Source organism: Amblyraja radiata, chromosome 33 (genome assembly GCF_010909765.2).
Source record: "Amblyraja radiata isolate CabotCenter1 chromosome 33, sAmbRad1.1.pri, whole genome shotgun sequence".
NCBI classification, from domain to species: Eukaryota; Metazoa; Chordata; class Chondrichthyes; order Rajiformes; family Rajidae; genus Amblyraja; species Amblyraja radiata.
The window spans coordinates 12,060,952-12,080,327 of record NC_045988.1 but is presented as its reverse complement, the minus strand read 5'-3'; the positions used below and the strand labels follow the sequence as shown (position 1 = coordinate 12,080,327).

The window sequence follows — 19,376 nt, the reverse complement described above, 5'->3', positions numbered from 1 at the left end:
GCACGTTAATTTCCCTCTATAAAATTGTCCCTAGTGTGTAGAGAGTCGATGATAAAGTGGGATGGGTGCCTGGCATGCCTTGATTAGTCAGAGCATTGAGTATACGAGTCAGGAAGTCATGTTACAGCTTTAGACAACTGGTGAAGCCACATTTGGAGCACTATGTGCAGTTCTGGTTGCCTCTCCTCAGGAAGGATGTGTGGAATGAATGGGTGATCAGTGGTCAGTGTGGACTCGGTGGGCTGATGTGCCTGCTTCCATGTTGCATCTCTGAACTAAGAAACTAAAAGACTACCTCAGAAACGCACTGGGCTGTCAGCCTGGATTCAGGACTCAGGTTTCTGTCATGGGGAAACTTCTGACATTATTTTCAGTACAAAGCAAGTCCCTTCTTTAAGTCTCGGCATTTAACACGCCTCAACGTGATTATCCGCTGGTTGCATTTAAATTTGCATGACCGGTGGCAACTAATTATGAGAGCATCATCTGTGCAGAAGGATAGTTTGTTGGGGGTAAATTCTCATTGAATTCTGCCTAAACCATCCAGAACTCACAATTAACTATTTTGATTTCCTCTAAGAAAGTGTAAGGTAAGGGCAGCAGGGGGCCATCAGAAGGTCTGCAGGTCCGTGCAGTCGTGCAGTAAGATCAATGCTTCAATGCTGTTTTATTTGTCATATGCACAACTGCTCAATCACTGCGGAGATCTGCTCTGCTCCCTCACTTTTTAATTCAAGAAATTACCATCAAATTTATCAATAATTCATAATCTGACGATTTCAGTTTCTATGACCCATGGTTCTGTATTTCCCAGCCAAGGGAAAAAACAAGCCTGTTCACGTTCTCCAGAAATCCAGAAATAAATTCTTGGGAATATCGACCTTGTTATTTGTTGGTTTGTTTTTGCCTTGAAACAATCCATGCTAATGTATTACCCTAATTCCACGGGCCTAGTTTTGTACAATCAACTTACTGCACCTCTCGAAGCACCATCAACTTTATATTTCAGTCAGTATGAGGGATGAAGGTCAGTAATCGTGGATCAGTGGCTTATTTTAAGAATCTCATGGTAACTTCTTGAATGGTTTTCAAAAATCCCATTATATTACATTTACAGGTTTATTTAATTAATCTCCTCTCGACAACCAAAAATAAGGATAGGCATAATGGACTGATGATTCTATGAAAAATAACTTCTCTTTCATAAATCTTTGTTGATTCTTGCCAATTGTTTTCCAGGGACCCTGGTTGCTATTTCCTTATTGTTGAATTTTAATAATATCCCAATGACTGATCTCAGGATAACTTTTCCTGATTTCTCTCTCCTTTTCTGAATGACTGGGTTATGGTTGCTACCTTCCGTCCACAAGACCATTCTAAAACCATTCCCGGAGCTCAAACACTACAAGAATGCCATCTATGTAAGTTATTATTCAAGATTCAAGAGTGTTTTATTGTCAAATATCCCAAACAGAACAACAAAATTCTTACTTGCAGCAGCACAACAGAATATATAAACATAGTACTCGGCAAACAATATAATAAATGGAAAAAGGTTCAATATATATATATATATATATATATATATATTTATGTGTACATACATCAGCACACATAAAACAAACAAACAGTAATAGTGCAAAAAGACATAACTAATGTCCCCAAGTCTATGTAGTTCAGAGCTTATTTGAAGGCTGTTATGTTTAACAGCCAGATGGCTGTAGGGAAGAAACTGTTCCTGTTCTGAATGTTTCAGTCTTCAGGCTCCTGTATCTTCATCCGGATGGTAGGAGTGAAATGAGCGTGCGGCCAGGGTGGTGTGGGTCTCTGATGATGCTGGCTGGTGATTTTGGCTGGCAGCTGGAAACATATGTATGCTTTGACAGATGTACAAGACTGAAGAGGTTGTGATATCTCAACAATCACCAAATCCCAATATCTGATAAGTGGAACACCTCCCACACACAACCAACTGCTTGCGATTCTAGGCGCCCGCATTACATTACCTCTTTCCTCTTCCTGTTGCATGCTTTTGTTTGCATCTTTGTTATCTCTAGCCAGCATCAGTACATGCAGCAACACGCTGTTAACTCATGTGCTATTAGATGTATTTCACTCCATCTCACTCATTGAGTCACAAGGACTGTTGGGGATTACAGGAAGCACATTTGTAGCTGAGGGTACACTTGCTCAAATGGACAGTGTGTCACTAAGGCCTATCCTTACAAAATATCATCCACCTTATATTTCAGTCCGTATGAGGGAGTGAAGTGCTTTATAATTCAGTGAGTTATTTGCAGAATCTAATGGTTTACAAATATCCCGACCTGCTTGCCATTCTATTAGAGTTGGATCATTTGTAGTGAGTTAAAGACTCAAAATCAGATTCAAAGTCAAATTTATTCGTCACATGCACCCAAAGGTGCAGTGAAAATGAAATCTAGTTGACAGATTCGGGAGGTTTATGTAACACGAAAAATATAAAAATTATTCCTTACGATACGGCCATTTGGGTAACAGAAATTTGCTGCTACAGAATTACAAATCACAACCTGAATATGAGCTATGGAACAAAATTCCCTCTTACAAAATGTATGCATCGAGTTTAATTTTAGTTTTGTCTGGCATTTATTAGCAATTGTGCTGATGTTTTGTGTCTTGTGCTTTGTGTTATTGAAAAATTGCAATCTCCCCCACTCCCCTCCTAACATGGGGGTTGGTTGCACCTTGCAGAGAGTTGCAACATAGTTCAAGGTTTACATGCGGGATAATCAATACCTGGAAGCAATTTACAAGCTGAAATGTAACAAAAGGGTTTGGATGCTTTATGCTTACAATCGAGACACTGGTGAGTGCGTCACAGGCTGATAAAGGGGTTAGTCATTTGTATGCAGAATATGTTCACCTTCTAGGGTCTTTGTGTGTGCCGGTGTTCAATATGTGAAAACTAATGATACATCCTGAATTCCGGTTTTATTACAAACAGCAGGGACACATTCACACCACGTGGAAGCCACAGATCATTTATTTCGTAGTTATCAATCAAATTACAAATTAAAAACTGATTGCAGAAAATCAGTGACAATGGCTAGACAACGGCCAGTGTTGAAAAGACAAAAAGTGTGAGATAAAGATAGAAGAGGCGTGAGGCCATTGGACTGAATACAAGTGGAAAGGGAGTGGTGGGGGGAGAGGGAGTGAGGGATATGGGTGTAAATCCAGATGGGGCACAGGAAAATGAGGGGGGGGGGGAGTGAGGGGGGGAGGGGGGAGATATTGGAGTTGTTTCTGTTTGAGCTGTTTTCACACATTCTCCATCCCTCTGTCTGACACTCAGGCACACGGTGGAGATTGGTTTTGACATCTCGTGGAGAGTGAGTGTCCTCGATCAAGAATTTCACATCAGGAAACCGGAGTGGATAACGTTGCACAGAGCAGGCTTGCACAAGTGATGTTTACCAAGTTCACGGCTTTGTGGAATGCCTGCAATTTCCAAAGATTCTGTGTTCCGTTTCTCCATCCTAAAATCATGTACAAAAACATGAGAGTAATAGATCGGGTAGATGCACAGAGTCGCTTACCCAGAGTGGGAGAATCGAAAACCAGAGAACATAGGTTTAAGGTGAGGGAGGAAAGATTTAAAAGGAACTTATTCGCATAAAGGGTGGTAGGTGTATGGAACGAGCTGCCAGAGGAGGTATTTGAGGCAGGTACTATTACAATGTTTAAGAAACATTTAAACAGGTACTTGGATAGGACAGGTTTAGAGTGTTATGGTGTAGATGGGACATGTTGGCCGGTGAGGGCAAGTTGGGCTGAAGGGCCTGTTTCCACGCTGTAAGACTATCCCTCTGTGCACTTGTAGGAACTGCTCCTTACCAGCTGTCAAACTCTCCTGATCTTTGGGCAACTGATGTGAGTGTGGGGTTGAGTGGTGATAATGGGTCTGTCGAGGAACAAACTCATTGGAGCGCTCCTGGACCAAACATTGATGGTCCAGGTAAGGGTCCATAAATCTTGAGTGCCTGTCCCTCTGGGATTCAGCTTGGATCGAGGTACCTGCCCCTGGAGAGGGAGCACATGGTACCCACAGGCAGGACGGAGACCTTTGTGACCAGTGAGCACAGCAGATGCTAAACAACATCCTTGCCATCTGGAATAACATTTTATTTAAACTTTTGTTGCAAAATAGCGACTTAGAAAAGCGGTTTCATCAATAAAAAAGCAAAAGAAAGAAGTACGAGATAACTGAAGGTGCTCGGCGGGAAGGTGTTGGATCTCGGCTGTGCGCTTTTTTATATTTTCAGGCGTGGAGCAAGCTGGCTGTATTCAGAGCTCCCTCTACGATTCCGAAGATCCTGGAAAATACCAAGACAGTATTAGCATCCAAATAATAACTATGTGATCACCTACCGCCTTAATCCTCTCATGTGTCAGGCAAGGAAACCCCGGTTGCCCCTAGCGATTGTGGTTGCCACTTCAGGAGAAGGTTGTGAAAGCATGTGAGGGGCTGCGGAAAGGAATTCTGAGGACGTTCTCGCGGTCAGTTATGTTCTGGTTGGGCTCGGCTTGTTCTCTTTGGAACAAGGGGACCTGAGGGAGATCCAGAACAAGGGCAACTGAGGGAGATCCAGAACAAGGGAGATTTGGGTGCCAAGCATGGATAGGGGGGGAGTGTTGGGTGGCTGTGGCTCCTCAAAGGATATGCGCATTAGTCAGAGTGATGGAGCAGTTGTGCTGAATAGACTCTTTTTGACACATTATAAATATGAAAGACATGGAAAGAATCAACAGGAGCTTCTCTGAAGGGAGATGAATAACTAAGGGTTGATGAAAATTCTTCACCCGAAAGACAGTGATGGGGCAAGTGGGGACGAGTCTAGGATTTGCTGACTGAAAGAGTAATGGAGAGGGAAACTCTCATAGAAGCCAGGAGGCGCCTGGATGAATCCTTGAAGAATCATAGTTTATAAAGCCAATGGCCAAGAGCTGGAAAGTAGTTTTACTCAAAATGAAGGTAGACATAAATGCTGGAGAAGGGTCTTGACCTGAAACATCACCTTTTCCTTTGCTCAATAGATGCTGTCTCACCCACTAAGTTTCTCCAGCATTATCATCTACCTTTGATTTTTCCAGCATCTGCAGTTCTTTCTTACACATTTAATCAAAATGAACTTGCTTTTGGTTGGCATGAGAAATCACAAGCCGATTACAGCCCTCTTTCTGCTGTAAATCTTGTTGCTTCATTAAATTATCTCTTTCTACAATATCATATTCACTGCATGGGATCTGGATTATGAAATTACCCAGTAGGAAATTACACCCTCAGCACTTTGCGCTGAGATATCTATATTTCTCCCATCCCAGAGCAGGATAGAGAAAATTCTCTCCTTCAGGAAGGAGAGTTACCATGTCCATCCCTGTACATCTCTTGTGTAAGAAGGAACTGCAGATGCTGGGTTAAACGGAAGACAGACACAAAAAGCTGGAGTAACTCAGCGGGACAGGCAGCATCTCTGGAGAGAAGGAATGGGTGACGTTTCGGGTCGAGACCTACAGCTTTTTGTGTCTATCTCCTGTACATGTCTTTATGGACGCACTCGGCAGAGGTCTAGGACCAGGTATCCTCTTCCCACTTCAACCAATAGAGCATGGTGTAAAACCACAGTCTGCTGGTTTCGTGGAGATATCCAGTGTGTACTTGACAAATATTTGAAGCCTTTGCCAATATTGAGGTACGTGAGGCAGATACAATAACAACATTTAAACAGGTAGATAGATAGGAAAGGTTTACAGGGACAGCGGCCAAACTCAGGGAGGTACAACCAGCGTAGATGGGGCATCTTGGTCAACATGGGCAAGTTGAGCTGAAGGACCTGTTTTCTGTGCTGTATGACTCCTGCAGATCACGTAGGCATACCCTGGATTGGCTCCTAGGGTGGGTTAAGTCATCCTTTCTCAGCCATTAAGAGAGCAAAACTTTGACTCAACTGTCAGCTTACATGATTTGGTTTCTCATATTTAGTTCCCTGTAACCTAATCTCTCGCATATTCCCATCAACACCCCCGCTGATTTTTGTACCTCTTGCCAACACCAGGGGCAATTTACATGAAACTGCAACACCCAGGGGAAACTCACTTGGTTGCAAACTCCACACATTCATTTGCGTGATGCTCCACATTAATAACGTGATCAAAGTCCAAAACCCACTCAAACTCAATGAAGGCATTACTCTAGTTGATAACTGTTGACTCTCCTTACCTGATACAGATCATTGTTATGGGGAACAAGGTGCTGCTCGTCAGAAGCTGGAAGAAAAGTACAAGGAAAGGAATAAGAAACTTGGAATTATCTAAGGCACGACCAATATCATTTATATAAGGTACACAAAAAAGCTGGAGAAACTCAGCGGGTGCAGCAGCATCTATGGAGCGAAGGAAAAAGGCAACGTTTCGGCCCGAAACGTTGCCTATTTCCTTCGCTCCATAGATGCTGCTGCACCCGCTGAGTTTCTCCAGCATTTTTGTGCACCTTCGATTTTCCAGCATCTGCAGTTCATTCTTAAACCATTTCTATAAGGGTTAGGCTTAGGTATAACATTGTCATATGTACCAAGTAACAGAGAAAAGATTTGTTTTGCATGCTATCCAAACAGATCGGATAAACCATACATAAATCAAGTCAAACTCAAGTACAGTAGATAGAGAAAAAGGGAAAACACAGAGCGCAGAATATAGTTCCCAGCATTGTAGCGCATCAGTTCCATTGACAAAGGACTAATTTCCTCAATAGGCTAGCGATGAATCGGACAGCACCCTAACTTATGGAAGGCCTGTTCAGGTAACAGAGGGGAAGAAGCTGCTGAGACATGATGAATTTCTTCAGTCTCTTCAGGAAGTAAAGATATTGCTGAGCCTTCTAGGCTGTCGCATCAGTGTGCTTGGTCCGTGAAAGATCATTGGTAATATTAATGCCAAGGAACTTGAAGTTATCGACCATTTACACTTCCACACCATTGATGGCTGAATGGAGCATGTACTCAACTATGCTTCCTGAAGTTAATAACTTGCTCCTTTGTCTTGCTGCCATTCAGGGAGCGGTTATTGTCCTGAAACCATATCACTAAGTTCTCCATCTCCTTCCTGTACTCTGTCTCATCATTGTCTGTGATTCTGCCCACCACGGTGCAAATCTTCAACTGGAATTAGCACCTAGTTTAGCCATACAGTTGTGAGAGTATGGGGAGTATAGGAAGGTACTGAGAATGCATCCTTGCATGGCTCCATGTTGAGAATTATTGTGGAGGTCTAATTATTGCCTTCTATCCACCCTGATGGGGATTCCTAAATCCAGGAGTTTGGAGATGAGTTTGGATAGGATTATGGTGTTGAAGGAAGAGCTATAGTCGATACATAGGAGTCTAACATAGCTCGTGTTATCTAAGTGTTCCAGAGATATGTTTAGGGCCAGGTAGATGGCACTTGCTGTAGACCTGTTGCAACGGTAAACAAACTGCAACCGATCAAGGCTGGCTGGGAGGCTGGAGTTAATATGTGCCATCATCAGTCTATCAAAGCACTTCATGATGGTGGATGTCTGAGCCACTGGACGATTGTCCAGCAATCTAAAATTCTCTTCCCCAAAATGTTGTGGTGCCTGAAGGTTAATTGAATCTTTCACAAGAGATATTTTATTTTCCTACCGGCAGCACAGTGTTCAATTGTTAGTATATCATGGTTCAGTTGCTTTTAACTCAGAAAGTTGCAAATTCAAGTTCCAATGATCTTGTATGGAATCTCCAATGCCTATTGCTGGGATATGGACATGTTTGTAATGGGCCGTGAATCGACCCAACTGACTCAAGGCTAAAAGGTTGGCCAAGTACATAATGGTCTTATAGTTAGTAGAAGTAGAGGATGAGACAATCAGTACAGGTGTGATGAGAACTAATAAAATAAATGGTAACCTTTTCCTCCCTTCGAAGATGCCACACAGTAGATCGCTAAAGCGATAAAGACAGTAGCAATAAGGTCTCCAATCACAATTCCAGAGATCGTGTTGGCATCCAGTTGCACACAATTCTTACAAACTGAAAACAAAGGTAGGACAAAAACGTATCAAAATTTCATTTTATATTTAATGCAATATAATTTTTTAAACATCTATTGCTCCTGTTTTGTTCATTCATTCTGGTGCTGCAGCTGACCACCTTCTTATGTTCAGCCAGTGCTGAATTGGAGAACATACCCCTGATATTCAAATTCTACTTCTGTCTCAGACACCCACCACCTCTTTTGTTCCCAGCCCAGTTTGGTAATGGTTCCAATGAGGAACTCAGGGTCAGGTAGGTCAGGGACAGCAATGTAACAAACACTAACATCATGCCCAACTCTAGTTATCACATCTCTTCAAGTGTTACATAGAAAAGATCAACTTACGTTTGACAAACACAAAAGCGGTCGATCTCTTTTGGCCAACAGTGCAGGTATATTCTCCAGTATCGGTGTCCGAGAGCTTGGTCAGTTTCATATTACCATCATGCGTTTTCCCTGCATAGTTCACTCCGTCCTTCTCCCATTCTCCAACAATTGGACACTTCATAGTGATGCCACCAGACTCTTCCTTGATCACTGAGGAGGACGAAGCACAGGAGCTGAGCAGCACTCTGACAGTGCTACTGACTGGGAGGTGAGCTCCCTATTGGAATTCAAAGTCTGATTCCCAAGTAGTAATTTGTGCTCAGCTTAGCTAGTGTCAATCTTAGAACAGAATGCTGATGTGGAAGAGAAGTCAAGAAGGGAGAGAAAAAGGAACGGATCTTCCCACATGCGTGATGCTTGGCAACACTTTAACATGATAAAAGCTTGCAAGTTCACATCCCGGCATAGTTTGCTAGCCCCCTGACTCTCAGTCTGAAGAACTGAAATGTTCTCGACCTAAAAACGTCACCTATTCCTTTTCTGAGTTATCCAGCTTTTTGTGTCCATCTATAGTTTTCTGGGATTGCTTGCTTAAATTTGATGATTTGTAATTAAAAGGTAATATAATCCTGAAAATAGCCAAGGTGTTGGAAAATTATAACTGGATCACTAATGCCCTTAAAGAAGAGGGACATTAGTTATATGCCTGAGACAAGGTTAGCATTTCCAGAATTTTAAACTCTGAATTCAAATTGACAAACTAAACTTTGGACACACAGCTCTGGATTGCTCTTTGTAGTATTATATTTGTCTTCATGATATTTTATTATTCTGCTCAGTTGCTTATCTGTTTATTCTCGACTGCTGATCTATACTCTATGTGTAGAATGGAACTGCAGATGATGGTTTACACCAGCACAAGGTAGACACAAAACGCTGGAGTAACTCAGCGGGACAGGCAGCGTCTCTGGTGAGAAGGAATGGGTGAGGCTTCAGTCTGGAAAAGCGTCTCGACCCGAAACGTCACTCATTTCTTCTCTGCAGAGATGTTGCCAGTTCCACTGAGTTACTCCAGCATTTTGTGTTTGTACTCTATGTGTGTTGGTAGTCGAGGAGAAACATGTAAGCATAACTATCAGGATCTCGGAAGTTTTCCGGTCTGGAAACTCGAGTCACTTTCTGGGTCACATTCTTTTGCAACTTAAGTGGAGGTTCAGTGAACTGAGTGTTTAGTGCTAGGAATTATCTTTACACCTTAATCTCTGACTGGCAAGCTCAAAGCAATTGCAAAGGGATGAGGCAAACAAAGTGAAATCAAAGAAATAGCAGAGATCTGGGCAGGGAGTCACCCTAACAGCTTGATGTTACTACAAAGGTGGAGCAAGAAATTACCCATTCGCTCTCTTATCCATGCAATGTTTCAAAGGTAAGAAATTAAAGGTTTTCATTGAAAACCCAATTAAAAACTGTGGAAAATCTAACAAATCCTAAACTTCAGTTTCTTGCTTTTCATAACTCATAGTAACGTTTAACCCCAATAATAAAAATCAACGGCTTACCAATCATTTCTTGGGAAAACCCTAAATAGAAAGAAATTGAGAAAACAGTCATGAATTTCAGTTTACAATTAAATGCAAACGCTGACAGTAAAGGCGACTGGTGTACACACACACACACACACACACACAGCACACACACACAAACACACACACACACACACAGCACACACACACGTGCGATTCATGCAATCCGTAAATCCCATTATATACCATGATTATCCCCACAGGGTATGGATCATATAACTGCAGTATTGTCCAAGCAATTAGAGTTGTCATGAGCTTTTGCTCTGCGCATTACCACTTAATTTCATAACCAGGTACTCTGTGTGCATGTCCCTGAACTGTGTAACCCACAATGAAATTGGACCTCATGAGTGGGGTTGAGATATAGTTTGATTCTTCTTTTCCTTACTTCAAAAGAATGAACAAAATTAGTGAACAGTCGTTTACAACAGATGTACACAGGAACTTCTCACTGCGGGTGGTGAATCTCTGGAATTCTCTATTATAGAGGGCTGTCATGATGAGATAATTGGGTTATATAAAAGTAGAAATAGAAACATTTTCAAAAGTTCAGGGAAACGTGACCTTTGAGGAAGTGGCACAACAGAGGAGATGAGTCCAGAGACAGGTCAGCCATGATCATATAGAATTGTGGACTATGCTTCTATCTGCTCCTGTTCTTAACCAGGAAGTGAACTTGAAATCTGATATCCCTTCCTGGGCAGATCGGTTTAGGGGCAAAAATCAATTATAAAAATGAAAAAAGATTAATGAACAATTGCAGTGAGAACAACTTAATATCAAAGAACAAATCTGGTGAGGATATGTCCTCGGATGTGACCAAAGTCCTTTCAGGCAATGAACAGTGCCTAGTTTCTCCCCTTTCTTGCTCTTGTGTTGTAAGAATAGTTTTAGTTTAGCTTTTGATTCATTTTATTTTTAGCTTTAATTTAATTTCCCTCCTTTCTTACTCGTGATGCAAGTATATAGACCTCGTCAATCTTTAAATTTATTTTGACAGATAGAATATGACAGGCAGCTGTTTCAATGGTAAATTAGCTGCAAGTTGAGCCACAGAAGTTTACAAGTATGCCCTGAAGTTAGGGGTTGCCCTGGCAACTTAAGAATCACATCCGCCAATGATAAATGATAAGCAAAGCCCTACAGCTACACATAAAACAGTCTTCAGATTTGAAATTTATTCAGTATATAATCCCTGAAGCAAAAATGTTACATATGGCCTATATTGTTCCGTACATTTACCCAATCATGCACACATATGAAAGATTTAATTGTAGACATATATACAAGAAGTTACTCCAGCACTTTTTTTGAAATGCAAAAAGTTCTCATGGAAAAAGATCTAAAAAAGAATCTATCACTGAAGATTCAGAAAAATGCCATTATTGAATTAAATACCACTTGGATCCCTCAGCTATGATGCAAGCAAAACATAATGACTTAACAGAAAAACAATACGGTACAATTGTTCATCTTTTGGCACAGGAGATAACTTGTAATTAAAATACACCACAGAACATGCAAATACATTAAGGAATGTTCCCAGCACCAAAATGTAGCAGCCACCATTAAAAAGACATCAATTGCAAACTCTGTCCATATCGTACAACCAGATTTGCTTCATTAAAAAAAAGTTATCTCCGGAAACTATAATATAGTGACGTCCACTGAACTATGGGAGCCAGTATTTTTCAAAAGTCTGACAATATTTGGATGTGTATCCTTAATTAATATCCTCCAGTGAGCTTTATGGTGTACCATTTCTCCTCAAGGAGTATCTATGCAGTGCCATTAAGGGTCAGGCCTGCTGCAAAGGTTAGGTTAGAACCTCTGACCAACAAACAGGGTTCTCGGTTACATGAGTTAGCATAAGACATCCGCAAGCATAGGCGTACAAGAAATCAGCACTGCCTGGGAGGAAACTGTGACAAAAGTTGAATATTTCAGATAGAAAAAGAGTTTGGGTCTGTAGTTGAGTTTGACACGTTCCCGAGCTTTCATCACAAGGCATGCCATCAACATCCTGACCTCCAAATGGGGACCTTCCTCATCTCCTGTATTATAATGATTAAAGTATTATAACTAATACTTGCAAGCCCACAAAGGAGATATTCTTGTTCAGCATGGCCAGAGCAACATTAGGAGATGAGTTCGTTCACACGTCACTGTACGACTTTACAGGGGGTGAGTTCATCTCTGAAGGATCCCCATTGAATTTGTACCATAGGCGTGGAGTGACCATTTGGTCCAATGCTTGACCGAGGTCATTGCATTAACAGACAGACCGAGGGTATATGTGTAGGAAAGAACTGCAGATGCTGGTTTAAATCAAAGGTAGACACAAAATGCTGGAGTAACTCAGCGGGACAGGCAGCATCTCTGGAGAGAAGGAATGGGTGACGTTTCGGATCCAGACCCTTCCTCAAACCGTCTCGACCCGAAACATCACCCATTCCTTCGCTCCAGAGATGCTGCCTGTCCCGCTGAGTTACTCCAGCATTTGTGTCAACTGAGGGTATATGTGTTGTGTTCACATCACTCAAGTCGCATTTGGATCATTCTTAGAAGTGCCTCATCCTTCAAGGCAAGTGAAATCCAGGGAGATGTGTCACTGAATCTTGAACTCAGAGAAGGTGAACAACTTTTTTTGAAAGCTTTGGCTGATTACATCCCCGGGATTACTCCCAATAGGGGCTAGGATATCAGTCCTGGAATGGTCAGGACAATGGTGGAGAGCTGGCAACACACAAGCCCACTGATGTGAAGTTAAGGGAGAGATTGATGGTAATCTCGAAAGCATTGGACCCTGCACAGTGGCACTTCACAAAACTCGCACATGAAGGAGGTCTCCACTGATCTCCCGGACTCGGTTTTGCGTTTGCATCGCGAGCACTCCCGGCACACCTTCTTGCGCCCATCTATCTTCACCACGTTGTGTGCTCTGGCGTTGCTGAAGCCCGCCTGGTATCTGGTTTCTGCCGACGAGGCCAGTCTGCCCTTCCTGCTCCCTCCCGCAGAGTAATCCCCACGGAGCATCTTGGCCAGAGCCGTCCTGAAGTTGAGGTGGTCATAGCGGTTGGGGAGCGGTGGGTCGTGAGATGACCTCTTGAAGATAAGCCAGGCATTGACGATGGTAATATTCAATGAAAACCACAACAGACACCTCCACCACTTTTTGGAAGGACGACCCACAGGATAATAGCTCCTCATCTGATCCGAAATATCAACGCCGCCCATGTACTTATTATACTCAGTGACCACCTGAGGTTTGACCACCCCCGAGCTAGCAATCATCTTGGTCCCTTGATTGTTTGAAAGCGTGACTACTTGTCGCTTGTCCTTCCAAATGGTTAACAACAACGATCCCTTCTGAAAGAACCGAACGTCGCCCTGTCTCTTGAGCTTCATCTTCTTGGCTTGTGCGGGGATGCCTTTGCGGTTGAGGTGTGCGGTGGAACAAGCCCTCGTCCCTTGCTCCTCCAGGTGCTCCAGGAGAACGGGGCTTGCGAAGAAGCGGTCAAAGTACACGTGGTGGTGGCGGTGGAAGTAGGGGCGACAGAGCTCCATCACCACATCGTGCCCAGTGCCGTGTGGCGACACCGACCTCCGCCGCCCCGTGTACACGTTGAAGTTCAGGCAGTAGCCCGTGACAGATTCGCACAGCATCCACACTTTCACACCCCACTTTGTCGGCTTGGCCGGGGAGTACTGCTTGAAATACAGCCGCCCTTTGTAAGCCACCATGCCCTCGTCCACACTCAGGTCGCGGCTCGGACGGTAGCATTGCCCAAAGAGGCCGCGCACCACCTCCATCAGGCCTCGGACTTTGTACACTGGGTCGTGGTCGGGGTCCGATCTGTCCAGGGCGCCCCTGTTGTTCCGGAGGTGGAGATACTGGTTTAGTTTCCAAAACCTGTCCCTGGACATGGCGGAAGAGATCCATGGGCAGCGGAGGGAAGTGTCTTGGCTCCAGTACAGGGAGATGCGAGGCAGTTGCTTGATGCCCATCATGATGTTGATAGCCAGGAACGCCTTGATTTCCTGGGACTCTGTCGGGGTCCAAGAGGAATCCCTTTTGCCTGCTGTCTCTTGGCACTGGGCAGCGTAGCGATTGGTTTCCACGGCTATGGTGTCGAACACAGTCTGTGGCCAGAGTAAGGTGAAGTAATCCAGTGGGCTGGCAGTGTCTGGGAGCTGGTGCTGGGGGCCGCTGGGTTCCGTGAAGGGCGGTACATGAATATCTTCTACATCAGTGGTCCACTCTACATCTGCCTCCTTCCCAATGGACAATTCTCTCTCTCCACGTCCAATATCCTCAGAAATCCCCACATCGCTCTCAGATGCCATTACAAATACAGTAGGCGGTCAATTGGTCTTTTCTTCCCCCAAACCCCAAAACGTTTCGTTCATTGATAGAACACATACAATGTTCGAAAATACCGCGCTGTGGGGGAAATAAGATGTTATAGTCAAAACGCGTATTTGATCTTTTCAATGGTGCCATGATGCTAGTAACCAGCGTCCAAACTGCAGAACCAGCTTACCAGCGTAACCAGTTTACGTCTGATAAGGGTCCCACCCGAAAATATATATTTTTTTCTCCAGAGATACTGCCCGATCCACTGAGTTACGCCAGCACTTCGTGTCTATCTATCTACGACAAGTCTTTGCTGGCATTTCATTTAGAAATCTGCGAGCTACCAAATCCCATTGCAACGGTGCCAAGGTATGCAATAGTCGCCACATAAAGGGTTTCTTCAAAGGGACATTCAACATGGAAGAGTTCAGCAAAGTGTTTAAAACTGATCAATTGACCATGTTTGATCTGATAGAAACATAGGTATAGAAAATAGGTGCAGACGTCGGCCATTCGGTCCTTCGAATCATTCAATATGATCATCACTGACCAAAATCAGTACCCCGTTCCTGCTTTCTCCCCATACCCCTTGATTCCGTTAGCCATAAGAGCTATATCTAATTCTCTCTTGATTGCATCATTCATGGATGGATTTTATGGGGTTCAAATCAATTACTTTGATTGTGGTGGGTCTGCCTTGGCCGTGGGTCGGTACATACCGAGAGAACTGAGGAAGAATCTGAAAGGTCTGATTCTATCAATGAAGCTCTGTCAAGTTTGTGATGATGGATCTATGGCAACGCATTAGCGGGGACATTATGAAGCGGGGCTGTCTTTGTTATACAATAATCGGTCTGCAATGCCAAAACTAATATCATTTACTTCAATGTTTGTGTCACATTATTTTACAAATGGTCCCAATTCTTGGCAATAAGGTGGCAAACTACATCTGCCCTAAAGTGCAGGACCCAGCACAGGGCACAATCGCCAGATGTTCTCCACAGACGCTGCCTGGCCGCTGAGTTACCCCAGCACTTTGTGTAAACCAGTATTTGCAGTTCTTTGATTCTACACCAGCCCGGAGTTCATCTGGACTCGTTCTGACTCGGTAACCGGCGAATTAACCGATGCCAGGCTCGTGTAGAAATATAGAGGGTCTCGACCCGAAACATCGCCTATCTCTTTACTCCAGAGACGCTACCTGACAAACTTGCTGTGTCCTTTCGCCCAGCTCACACCTCAGTCACAGGGCAACTGTTCCCCGATACGCAGTCAACAACTGATATCCCCAGAAGTTAGGGAAACCAGAATATAAATGTAGCCTTTATTTCACGCATTTTAAAACATTGTTTAGCATCTGTAATAAAATAGGGCTCTTTGGTGACTTTTTGCAGAGTGGGAGAGAGAATAACTGAGAGCTGAAACTGTGAAGGGACCAAGCATTCTTGAAAGTACACAAAAATGCTGGAGAAACTCAGCGGGTGCAGCAGCATTTATGGAGCGAAGGAAACAGGTAACGTTTCGGGACGAAACGTTGCCTATTTCCTTCGCTCCATAGATGCTGCTGCACCCGCTGAGTTTCTCCAGCATTTTTGTGTACCTTCGATTTTGCAGCATCTGCAGTTCCTTCTTAAGCATTCTTGAAAACTGGATGGGGAAGGTGTAGTGGAGAGGGGGGGGGGGGGATAAGAGTTGAGGAGAGGAGAGGAAATGAGATAAGAGGAGTGGAGAGGGGGGGGGGGGGAGTAGAAAGAAGGGGAGAGGAGTGAGAGGAGAGGATAGAAGAAGGGAGGGGTGTGGAGTGGAGAGGAGGAGGGGACGGGGGGGGGGGGGGGGGGGGGGGAAGAGGGGGAGGGAAAGGGGAGGAGTGAAGGTTGGAGGTTTTGCGCGTGTGCATCGGGCGGTTCCCCGGAGCATTGGAGAGCTGGTGCCCGCAGCCGGTCCCGGAGCGCCCGGCACAGGGCGGCACAGGCCGTGTGCGCAGGGAATGGGTTAGAGACCAAGAATCGGGGAACCAGCGGCACTTAGTATTGAGTTAAAACTAAACTCTCAATTGCAAATAGTTTAATAGCTGCATATATTATACATATTGCAATTGACACCTGCGGCATTTGCTGTTCGTATACAGCAAAACCGCAAGGACAAGCTACCGGCTTGCTCTACTTTGTAAGAAATATTTAAACTCAAAGCATGTATTTTGTCAGGTAGCAACTGAAATTAAAAGACAGACCCGGGGACATGCAATCCGGCACAATATTGAAATATGTTTGCAGTTTCGAAAATAAAATTCATAATTTACAGAACATAAAAAAAACATTTCTATATGCGTTGGGAAAATACTACTTAACCACTGTAGTTTGTGTTTTAAACCGTATAGTCTGTAAATAAATCGGACTAACTATTGTTATCATCCTGGCGTGCATGTCGGGTTTTAAAAAGTGATTAATTTATAGCTCAGAGGTTTGTTCAGGTCTGGTTACAGCTTCATTCGCCCGAGTTGTGGATCTCACTCGTACATTTATGTCAAGGACTTGCTCCGAAATATTTTAGTTTGCCTTTAAGCGGCCTTACAACTAACTAGTAGCAAAAATATATCACCCCCCGCCCCACAATGGAACCAAATATCAATCTTTTCACAATCCAAGCCTTGCATTAAAATTGTTTGTCCTCCTCCTCCAAAGCAAACTCCAAATTAACGCGAAAATAGGAATTTGCTGGCATTTGCTGTTGGTTCCGTTCATCTGCCAAGCCCGAGTCTACATTCAACGCTATGTATATATATTGACAGCTAAAGCGAATAAACAGCCTGCTAAGTTGGTCGCTATTTTAGGGCAAAGCTTTATTACAAAATGTATATTTGTAAATACTTGTTGTGGAGCATTGACAGTAAATACTGATAAGTATAATTACTAATATTAATTTTAATAAGGATCCCATTAACATTCGGCTGTATTTGTGTCGGTCCACTTACTGAAGTTAAAACATAGCAGTTTAATATTTCGTTTAATTAATTGCAAAATCCCCCCCCCCCCCCCGCCCGAGTATAAACGTTTAGATATTGATCTTACCGAAAAGCAAGATTGTCGCGCCTATCGCGAACACGAGGTTCCTGTAAAACTGCATCTTTCCGATCCCTTCGGAGAGGAAAAAAATCAAGACAATGAGTTTATTTTAAAGGACTCTAATATTCAATTTCGCAGACTAGTGTGATGCTCAGACTGTGACTTCTCCCGGGGTTGAGGAGGCGCTGTGTGCCGCAGAACCCCCTTCAGATAAACAACAGGAACCCGCGAGGTGTAGACACGAGGAACTGCAAATGCCGCTTCACACAAAACCGTGAGGACTCGGCGAGTCGCGGTTCTACAACAGACGTCATAATGGCAGTCGCATCTGCTTTAAGGAACATTAAACACTACATTCTTGAAGTTCTGATTCTTTTGAATTTAAGGCATCTTTAACGCATGCCACCAATACAGGCCAGCCAACAAAGTGCTGGGGTTATTCAGCGGGTCAGGCAGCATCTCTGGTGAAAAAGATGCTGCCCGATCCACTGAATTACTCCAGCACTTTGTGTCAATCTTTGGTATGAACCAGCATCTACAGTTCTATGTTTCTACATCTCAGACACACGGTGTTCAATATTCTTGGCCTTACAGACAGCAAAGAATCATACAGCGTGGAAACAAGCCTTTCAGCCCAATTTGTCCCAGCTGAGCAAGGTGTGAACTAAGGTCGGCCCATTTGCCAGCGTTTGAGCCATATCCCTTTAAACCTTTCATATTCATGTACCTGTCCAAATGACTTTCAAAATGTACTTGTGTCAACCACTTCCGCTCGTTCCACACAGTATCACTCTGGTGTGGAAATGCGGCCCCTCAGGCTCTTATTAAATCTTTCCCCGCGGACTTTAAATCTACTCTTGATTCCACAACCCCGGGTAAAAGGATGTGTGCCTTCAACTGTTCTATGCTCCTCATGATTTGATGCACCTCTGAAAGATCACCCCTCAGTCTCCTACCCTCCAAGGAATAAAGTCCCAGCCTGCCCAATCTCCCCCTTTTTACTCGGTCCCTTGACTCCTGGCAACATCTAAATATTTTCTACACTCTTTCCAGCTTCATGGCATCTTTCCTGTGGCTCGCTGGGTGACCAAAACTGAACACCATTCTTGGAGAGCCAAGAATGGTGGAATGTTTATCAAGGGCAGAAAAGCAGCCAGCATGGATTGGAAGGGGAGCTTTGAAGAATTCCACAACCTTGAGTTTGTCCTTGCCACACGTGTCCATGAGACTATCTCACAGTAAATTATCCAGTCCCACCTCACCGCCATCCCTGACCAACAATTAGCTGAAAACACCACACACACCATGAGACTGTTTGACGTTCTCGGGAGCCTCACTGCTGAAGTGATAAAACTTGCTGGAGATGAAATTCAACGACATATTCACATTTTGATCTCTCGCAACTGGGAAGAGGAGATAATGCCAGGGGATCCCAGGGATGTCAATGACCACATGAGCTTTGATGGTAATGGTGATTGAACGGTATTGTCTGCCACAAGGTAAGTCATTGTAAGAGATCTTGTCAATTGCCTCCTCCTAGTGGCTAAAGATAGGTTCACCAGTGGTAAGAACTGCAGGATGCTGCACTAATTGTTTAAGAAGGAACTGCAGATGCTGGAAAATCGAAGGTACACAAAAATGCTGGAGAAACTCAGCGGGTGCAGTAGCATCTATGGAGCGAAGGAAATAGGCAACGTTTCGGGCCGAAACCCTTGGGTTTCGGCCCAAAACGTTGCCTATTTCCTTCGCTCCATAGATGCTGCTGCACTCGCTGAGTTTCTCCAGCATTTTTGTGTACCTGCTGCACTAATTACTTGACATAGTGTTTAATTACCCCATTATAGCTTTTCACTTGGTTGGTCGAGTAGGACAGTTTGGCATCCTCATATTTAGCTGGCTACGGAAATTTCTCTTCATTTTAATCTGCTTTATCTCGGCTTGCAAGTCTTGATT

The 19,376-nt window shown here is 43.7% G+C and overlaps 1 protein-coding gene across 3 annotated transcripts in view; it reads right to left on the bottom strand.

Moving 5' to 3' along the window:
- The window catches only part of LOC116991245 (T-cell surface glycoprotein CD3 delta chain-like), a 45,191-nt gene extending 26,746 nt beyond the window's left edge, over window positions 1-18,445 (bottom strand). The window contains exons 1-7 of one of the 3 annotated variants that reach the window (XM_033049705.1): window positions 18,151-18,430; window positions 17,430-17,495; window positions 9,981-10,001; window positions 8,440-8,631; window positions 7,968-8,090; window positions 6,263-6,309; window positions 3,750-4,358 (exon numbers count right to left, since the gene is read on the bottom strand). In XM_033049705.1, the coding sequence (XP_032905596.1) occupies window positions 4,296-4,358; window positions 6,263-6,309; window positions 7,968-8,090; window positions 8,440-8,631; window positions 9,981-10,001; window positions 17,430-17,484 (501 nt within the window). In that variant the 5' untranslated portion in view covers window positions 17,485-17,495; window positions 18,151-18,430 and the 3' untranslated portion in view covers window positions 3,750-4,295. Of the gene's footprint in view, window positions 1-3,749; window positions 4,359-6,262; window positions 6,310-7,967; window positions 8,091-8,439; window positions 8,632-9,980; window positions 10,002-17,429; window positions 17,496-18,150 lie in introns of those variants that run through there. The other 2 variants (XM_033049704.1, XM_033049706.1) reach the window with 2 other exon arrangements.
- Window positions 18,446-19,376: the final 931 nt, after the last annotated feature.